This window comes from Mizuhopecten yessoensis, unplaced genomic scaffold (genome assembly GCF_002113885.1).
Source record: "Mizuhopecten yessoensis strain PY_sf001 unplaced genomic scaffold, ASM211388v2 scaffold1461, whole genome shotgun sequence".
Lineage (NCBI taxonomy): Eukaryota > Metazoa > Mollusca > Bivalvia > Pectinida > Pectinidae > Mizuhopecten > Mizuhopecten yessoensis.
In genome coordinates this window covers 462,969-472,254 of record NW_018404058.1, presented here as the reverse complement: position 1 = coordinate 472,254, position 9,286 = coordinate 462,969, and the positions used below count along the sequence as shown (strand labels likewise).

The 9,286-nt window shown below is 39.6% G+C and overlaps 1 protein-coding gene across 1 annotated transcript in view; it reads left to right on the top strand.

Moving 5' to 3' along the window:
- LOC110462649 (ATP-dependent DNA helicase Q4-like) overlaps positions 1-9,286 on the top strand; it is a 291,960-nt gene that overhangs the window by 269,183 nt on the left and 13,491 nt on the right. The window contains exons 16-18 of the mRNA XM_021516717.1: positions 6,323-6,460; positions 6,696-6,996; positions 7,230-7,360. Of these exons, the coding sequence (XP_021372392.1) occupies positions 6,323-6,460; positions 6,696-6,996; positions 7,230-7,360 (570 nt within the window). The remainder of the gene's footprint in view (positions 1-6,322; positions 6,461-6,695; positions 6,997-7,229; positions 7,361-9,286) is intronic.

Genomic DNA, 9,286 nt, shown 5'->3' with positions numbered 1-9,286 from the left:
ATGGATTATAACCTACTCAATCCAAATTAGATATGGATTATAACCTACTCAATCCAAATTAGATAATGAATTATAACCTACTCAATCCAAATTAGATAATGGGTTACAAAATACTCACTCAAAATTAGATAATGGATTATAAACTACTCATTTGAAATTGGTTAATGGATTATAACCTACTCGATCCAAGTTAGATCATGGATTATAACCTACTCAATCCAAATAAGACCATCGATTATAACCTACTCAATCCAAATAAGATAATGGATTATAACCTACTCAATCCAAATAAGACCATGGATTATAACCTACTCAATCCAAATTAGATATGGATTATAACCTACTCAATCCAAATTAGATAATGGATTATAACTTACTCAATCCAAATTAGATAATGGGTTATAACCTACTCGATCGAAATAAGATCATTGATTATAACCTACTCAACCAAATTAGATAATGGATTATAACCTACTTAATCCAAGTTAGATAATGGATTATAACCTACTCAATCCAAATTAGATATGGAATATAACCTACTCAATCCAAATTAGATAATGAATTATAACCTACTCAATCCAAATTAGATATGGATTATAACCTACTCAATCCAAATTAGATAATGGATTATAACCTACTCAATCCAAATAAGATCATGGATTATAACCTACTAGATCGAAATAAGATCATGGATTATAACCTACTCAATCCAAATTAGATAATGGATTATAACCTACTCAATCCAAATTAGATAATGGATTATTTACTTAGAATAATGCAAAATCAAACATGATGTTTCAATTGTTTGACGGCCAACTGAAATGTCTTCACGCCATTGTAGGATGCAGAGCCTGCAGCAGGTGACCTTCTATGACCTTTCTCATCCTTGTCGCACAAATCTGATTTTAATAACATCAACAGACAGATTCCCAACGTGATGGGAAAATGATTGTAAAACATGTCTTTTATTTTGTAATGTTGTAATTGGCATTTTTTGTTCTGCAGTAGATTCAAAATGTGAGCGTATACCATGATCGTAATCTTCAATGTGTTCCAGAGCCTCAAATGATGACCAACTCACTGACTTTCAATTTCCTAAATCAAAGCTTTTAATCTCCAGGCTGCCATGGAAATGATAAGCCATCCAAATACTTGAAATCAGTGATGATAAAAACCTGGTGTCTTGTTTATGGTGAATAGCGTACTACTGTGGGTAGGGTCTGCTGTTATTAACGGTGTAACAATTATTGGAGGATTTCTGTTACAGTTATATCTACGACCGATAATATGGCATTAGTATTTTACTACAAAGAATATACATCGAAGCCTTTCATTCTGCCATTAATTTATCAGACTTAAATAATAGAAATTATTGTCTGATTCACAGTCCGGACTGGTTACAATAAAAAGCATTTGCAAATCCTTGTACATGTAAAATACGAGATTATCAATGTGAGATAGTGAGTGGCCCACATCTGAGAAGTGAATGGTCTGTAGTAATGTTACCTTGTGGTTCTGAGGTCAAGCTTGCTGTTTACACCCATTTGATACTTTAAATCCTGAAAACTCACTTGTTTTCAAACTTCACATAATTGAAAAGAAGACCCATATGGGGGGGGGGGGGGGTAAAAGGTCAATGTCTGCATTGTTTCCCTTTGGCTGAGAATTTTTGTACTTTTTATGTTCTGTGGAAGAGGCCAGTCACTTGGTAAAACTCTATACAAATACTCTCAATTGTTTTGACCAAGTGTTATTAGGACCTGCAAAATGCAGGTGCCCTATAGTATATCACAGTGTCCGTCCATCCGTTCATCTGTCTGTCAGCACTTTCGTTTCTGGAGATCATCTCATGATCCAGACGGCCAGAATTCCGAAATTTCACATGGTGATACACTGATGTGATGTGGAGATGTGCAATAGGGGTTTAAAAACGTTCCTAAGGTCAAGGTCACTGTTACTAAAAATAGAATTGGGAATATAATGTCAAAAATACACCCTATAAGGCCCTAACAGGAGGCCAAACTTTCTGAAATTTCTTATGATGATACATTGTGATGTGGAGATGTGCAATAGTGGCTTAAAAATATCCTAGGTCAAGGTCGCTGTTACTAAAAATAGAACCGGAAATATACAATCAAAAACATCAGATAAGGGCCAAACAGAAGGCCAAACTTTCTGAAATTTCGTTTGATGGTACATTGTAATTATATGCAGTGGTAGTGGTGCAATAGAGGTTTAAAAAGTTCATAAGGTCAAGGTCGGTGTTACTAAAAACAGAAACGGGAATATACTGTCAAATACATCATTTAAGCTTACAGGAGGCCAAATTTTCTGAAATTTCACAAGATGGTACATGTGCTATAAGACTTTAAAAAGTTTCAAAGGTCAACGTTGCCGTTACTTTAAAATAGAACAGGGCATATACTGTCAAAATGTATTGTAAATGGTCCTGTACAGTCAATGATCACTTTTGTTTTTGCTTGGTGCTTATACGGGAGATACACTCTCAGGCATACAGCGGGGTCCTTGCTGACCTGTCAGTATTCTATACGGGAGATGCACTCTCAGGCATACAGGGGGGTCCTTGCTGACCTGTCAGTATTCTATACGGGAGATACACTGTCAGGCATACAGCGGGCCCTTGCTGACCTGTAAGTATTCTATACGGGAGATGCACTCTCAGGCATACAGCGGGGTCCTTGCTGACCTGTCAGTATTCTATACGGGAGATGCACTCTCAGGCATACAGTGGGGTCCTTGCTGACCTGTCAGTATTCTAGTTATAATTCAAACCAGTTGACAATCAAAGATGATTGCCTGCTTTCTGATTAACTGTGGTAATTTTAAAAGATTCACAACTTCCACTACACCAAGTAACCACAGGGATCTGTGTAATGCAGTCACGGTACTCCATCAACAGGTGCTGTTAGTTTTCAAGTGGATTCAAAATGTAAACAAAGACACCTTGTCCTGTTACTCAGGCATTTTCACTCTCAGTTTCACCAGATCAGTCATACAAATGTTGCTGGCATTGCCTTATTGTAATACTTGTAGTCAATATTTAATCATTCTGAATTGCCATCTTGATCTCATGCCATTGGAAGAATTTCATGTTCTAAATCTTGTCTAGTAAATATAACAAAACAAACTGGTGAGAGGTGTAGGACTTATGTCTCTTGTTTTTAATTACAATAACATAGAAATTATCGTTAAAGTTGTCCAGTGATTGTCCAACGAACTGGTGTTGCCAAGGTGATTCCTCCAATCTGCTTACAGGGTTTAGTTGTTACTGAATTACAAACAGATGTGGTCATTCACTGGGTATAGGTCTGACAGGAAAGCATGGTTTCCTCGGAGCAGTATGGGTCTGACAGGAAAGCATGGTTTCCTCCGAGCAGTGTCCGTACACAATGGCTGGCTGTATATTAGTTTCATCGCCTTAGGTTTTGTAACCATTGTAATTCCTATTAGTGTAAAGCTTCTTAACATATATATCGTCAAGGTTTACAAATATGTAATCAAGTTATAGACAGATCCTGTTATCTCACCCACGGATTTTCTGTCAATGGCATATGTACAACTTACAATGTACATTTAGTACCATCTTGTCACAGGCAAAAGAGATTTGACATGTAACGTTAAATATTGATGTCATTACTCGACATTAGATCTGTAGTCAATCAATTTACCTCCAGGGTAGATAACCATATGAAGGTATGGGTCATAATTGTCCCATTATCACTTGCCTTTGATTTCTTTGGAGCAGTCATTGTCTTTTGCTAGAATTTGTTTTTAGATATAATTGATGATTATACACATAATAAAATATTGAATGAGATGTGAACAACCTTCAAAATAGTTACCACGCAAGATTATACAGAGAACTTCTAATGGTGGTGTTCGAACTTAACATTGGAACCAGCATATAGGTATCCAGTACTCTGTACTAGACAGTAGAATGGGGCTAGGTATCCAGTACTCTGTACTAGACAGTAGAATGGGGCTAGGTATCCAGTACTCTGTACTAGACAGTAGAATGGGGCTATAGGTATCCAGTAGTCTGTACTAGACAGTAGAATGGGGCTATAGGTATCCAGTAGTCTGTACTAGACAGTAGTCTGTACTAGACAGTAGAATGGGGCTATAGGTATCCAGTAGTCTGTACTAGACAGTAGTCTGTACTAGACAGTAGAATGGGGCTATAGGTATCCAGTAGTCTGTACTAGACAGTAGTCTGTACTAGACAGTAGAATGGGGCTATAGGTATCCAGTAGTCTGTACTAGACAGTAGTCTGTACTAGACAGTAGTCTGTACTAGACAGTAGTCTGTACTAGACAGTAGTCTGTACTAGACAGTAGAATGGGGCTATAGGTATCCAGTAGTCTGTACTAGACAGTAGTCTGTACTAGACAGTAGTCTGTACTAGACAGTAGTCTGTACTAGACAGTAGTCTGTACTAGACAGTAGAATGGGGCTATAGGTATCCAGTAGTCTGTACTAGACAGTAGACTGGACTAGACAGTAGAATGGGGCTATAGGTATCCAGTAGTCTGTACTAGACAGTAGAATGGGGCTAGGTATCCAGTAGTCTGTACTAGACAGTAGAATGGGGCTAGGTATCCAGTAGTCTGTACTAGACAGTAGAATGGGGCTAGGTATCCAGTAGTCTGTACTAGACAGTAGAATGGGGCTAGGTAACCAGTAGTCTGTACTAGACAGTAGAATGGGGCTATAGGTATCCAGTAGTCTGTACTACACAGTAGAATGGGGCTAGGTATCCAGTAGTCTGTACTAGACAGTAGAATGGGGCTAGGTATCCAGTACTCTGTACTAGATAGTAGAATGGGGCTAGGTTTCCAGTAGTCTGTACTAGACAGTAGAATGGGGCTATAGGTATCAAGTAGTCTGTACTAGACAGTAGAATGGGGCTAGCTATCCAGTAGTCTGAATTAGACAGTAGAATGGGGCTAGGTATCCAGTAGTCTGTACTAGACAGTAGTCTGTACTAGACAGGAGAATGGGGCTAGTTATCCAGTAGTCTGAATTAGACAGTAGATTGGGGCTAGTTATCCAGTAGTCTGTACTAGAAAGTAGAGTGGGGCTATAGGTATCAAGTAGCCTGTACTAGACAGTAGAATAGGGCTAGGTATCCAGTAGTCTGTGCTAGACAGTAGAATGGGGCTAGGTATCCAGTAGTCTGTACTAGACAGTAGAATGGGGCTAGGTATTTAGTAGTCTGTACTAGACAGTAGAATGGGGCTAGGTATCCAGTAGTCTGCACTAGACAGTAGAGTGGGGCTAGCTATCCAGTAGTCTGTACTAGACAGAAGAATGGGGCTAGCTATCCAGTAGTCTGGACTAGACAGTAGAATGGGGCTATAGGTAGCCAGTAGTCTGTACTAGACAGTAGAATGTGGCTAGGTATTTAGTAGTCTGTACTAGACTGTAGAATGGGGCTAGGTATCCAGTAGTCTGTCCTAGACAGTAGTCTGTACTAGACAGTAGAATGGGGCTAGGTATCCAGTAGTCTGTACTAGACAGTAGAATGGGGCTAGTTATCCAGTACTCTGTACTAGACAGTAGAGTGGGGCTATAGGTATCCAGTAGTCTGTCCTAGACAGTAGAGTGGGGCTAGCTATCCAGTAGTCTGTCCTAGACAGTAGAGTGGGGCTAGCTATCCAGTAGTCTGTACTAGACAGTAGAGTGGGGCCAGCTATCCAGTAGTCTACTAGACAGTAGAATAGGGCTAGGTATCCAGTAGTCTGTACTAGACAGTAGAATGGGGCTATAGGTATCTAGTAGTCTGTACTAGACAGTAGTCTGTACTAGACAGTTGTCTGTACTAGACAGTAGAATGGGGCTAGCTATCCAGTAGTCTGTACTAGACAGTAGTTTGTACTAGACAGTAGAATGGGGCTATAGGTATCTGGTCCAGAAATACACATTTGAGCTTTTTATATAATTGTAACAATTTGATGACTTGATCAAAGTTCAGTTAAAGTACAAATCAGCAGAATTAGGGTTAGGGTAAGATATTTGTTTTATAACGAAACAATATGATTATTAGTGACTATTTCAACTTTTAGGAATAAGTATTTTAAATTTTGGTGACCTATTGCGATACCTTATCCTCCCTCGTCTGTCATGCGTAAACATTTACATTTTTTCGACTTCTTTTCAGAAACTGTTAGTTAGATTTTGATTAAACTTGCTGATAATCATCAACCTGACATCGGGACAAGAATCTATATGCCACTCCAATGTATAAGTCCTGAAAGTAGATGTCCCTACTAATTTTTCCCCTTTCTTGTGTTGTTGTAGGGTAAAGACTTGTGTGAGCTGCGCCGTCACACCTATGCCAACACTGTCGACTATCGTACCCTCAAGAAATTCATCCATAACATTTTTGTGCCTTGTCACTGTAAAGCTGTACAGAAACTTCAGCAGGAAGCTCAGAGAGTAAGTATATACAGGTAATATAATAACACACAGACAGAGTATACCTTGGGTAATTTTGTATTTCAGGATGCCAAGGTCAAGGTCATCATTACATTTTATAGAAAACTGTCATACAATTTTATTAATTTGCATCGGAATGGAGGCTTTCATGCTTTAGTCTTTTTCTATTTTTCCTAATAGTTGACTATCAACCATGTAAGATGTTCAAAATGTTATAATGATATTTTTTTTGTAGGAAAAGGAAGAATGCGAGGAAACAGCAAAAATGTGTGCGACAGACTGGGATGAAGGAGACAATTTGACCACTGAGGAAGACACAAGTTTACCACCAGGGGGAAGCACTTGTGCAGCAACACCAGGGGCAGATACTGTTGTATCACCAGGGGGAGGCACTAGTGTACCTCCAGAGGGAGACACTGTTGCGGCAACACCAGGGGGAGACACAGGTGTAGCAGCAAAGCCCCGGCTTTGTCCCGGTCATGAAAGGGCCATGCCAATAGAGGACACAGTGATGAGTTTGGATGTCAAAGAGGAAGGTATGTTCAGAACAAAGAAATTACATACTTCAATTTTTCAAAAGATTTGTTTTTGCCATTAATAGGTCAGAGCTCTGTAAATCAAGTATATTACCTGTCCTTAAGCAGATGGTATGATGAATAGGTCTGATGGGACTCAGCCTAAGGTGACCTGATTTGACGTCTTATGTCTGATTATATAGGTTTATTACAAACTAATTGGGTCAATCTCAATGATCTTCCCTTTGTTGTAGGACTATGTACACTGATGTGCTACTTAGAAAACCATTCTCAGAGGTGGCTACAATCCATGTCTAACGTGTACGCCAACTGTCATATACAGTGTTATGGAGGCCCCAGTCAGCTACAGAAATTTGCAAAGAAGGTAATGTCTACCGTGTACGCCAACTGTCATATACAGTGTTACGGAGGCCCCAGTCAGCTACAGAAACTTGCAACGAAGGTAATGTCTAACTTGTACACCAACTGTCATATAAAGTGTTACGGAGGCCCCAGTCTGTTACAGAAACTTGCAAAGAAGGTAATGTCTAACATGTACACAATTGTCATATACAGTGTTACAGAGGCCCCAGTCAGCTACAGAAACTTGCAAAGAAGGTAATGCCTAACGTGTACGCCAACTGTCATATACAGTGTTAAAGAGGCCCCAGTCAGCTACAGAAATTTGCAAAGAAGGTAATGTCTAACATGTACACAATTGTCATATACAGTGTTACAGAGGCCCCAGTCAGCTACAGAAACTTGCAAAGAAGGTAATATCTAACGTGTACGCCAACTGTCATATACAGTGTTACGGAGGCCCCAGTCAGCTACAGAAACTTGCAAAGAAGGTAATGCCTAACGTGTACACCAACTGTCATATATAGTGTACTGTGTCATAGGGGCCCCAGTCACCTACAGAAATACTCAAATAAGGTAATGTTGAACATGTATACTAACAGTCAAACAGTGGACTGTGTCAGGGCCCCAGTCAGCTACAGAAACACTCAAATAAGGTAATGTCAAACATGTATACTAACAGTCAAACAGTGTACTGTGTCAGGGCCCCAGTCAGCTACAGAAACACTCAAATAAGGTAATGTCAAACATGTATACTAACAGTCAAACAGTGTACTGTGTCAGGGCCCCAGTCAGCTACAGAAACACTCAAATAAGGTAATGTCAAACATGTATACTAACAGTCAAACAGTGTACTGTGTCAGGGCCCCAGTCAGCTACAGAAACACTCAAATAAGGTAATGTCAAACATGTATACTAACAGTCAAACAGTGTACTGTGTCAGGGGCCCAGTCAGCTACAGAAACACTCAAATAAGGTAATGTCAAACATGTATACTAACAGTCAAACAGTGTACTGTGTCAGGGGCCCAGTCAGCTACAGAAACACTCAAATAAGGTAATGTCAAACATGTATACTAACAGTCAAACAGTGTACTGTGTCAGGGGCCCAGTCAGCTACAGAAACACTCAAATAAGGTAATGTCAAACATGTATACTAACAGTCAAACAGTGTACTGTGTCAGGGGCCCAGTCAGCTACAGAAACACTCAAATAAGGTAATGTCAAACATGTATACTAACAGTCAAACAGTGTACTGTGTCAGGGGCCCAGTCAGCTACAGAAACACTCAAATAAGGTAATGTCAAACATGTATACTAACAGTCAAACAGTGTACTGTGTCAGGGGCCCAGTCAGCTACAGAAACACTCAAATAAGGTAATGTCAAACATGTATACTAACAGTCAAACAGTGTACTGTGTCAGGGGCCCAGTCAGCTACAGAAACACTCAAATAAGGTAATGTCAAACATGTATACTAACAGTCAAACAGTGTACTGTGTCAGGGGCCCAGTCAGCTACAGAAACACTCAAATAAGGTAATGTCAAACATGTATACTAACAGTCAAACAGTGTACTGTGTCAGGGGCCCAGTCAGCTACAGAAACACTCAAATAAGGTAATGTCAAACATGTATACTAACAGTCAAACAGTGTACTGTGTCAGGGGCCCAGTCAGCTACAGAAACACTCAAATAAGGTAATGTCAAACATGTATACTAACAGTCAAACAGTGTACTGTGTCAGGGGCCCAGTCAGCTACAGAAACACTCAAATAAGGTAATGTCAAACATGTATACTAACAGTCAAACAGTGTACTGTGTCAGGGGCCCAGTCAGCTACAGAAACACTCAAATAAGGTAATGTCAAACATGTATACTAACAGTCAAACAGTGTACTGTGTCAGGGGCCCAGTCAGCTACAGAAACACTCAAATAAGGTAATGTCAAACATG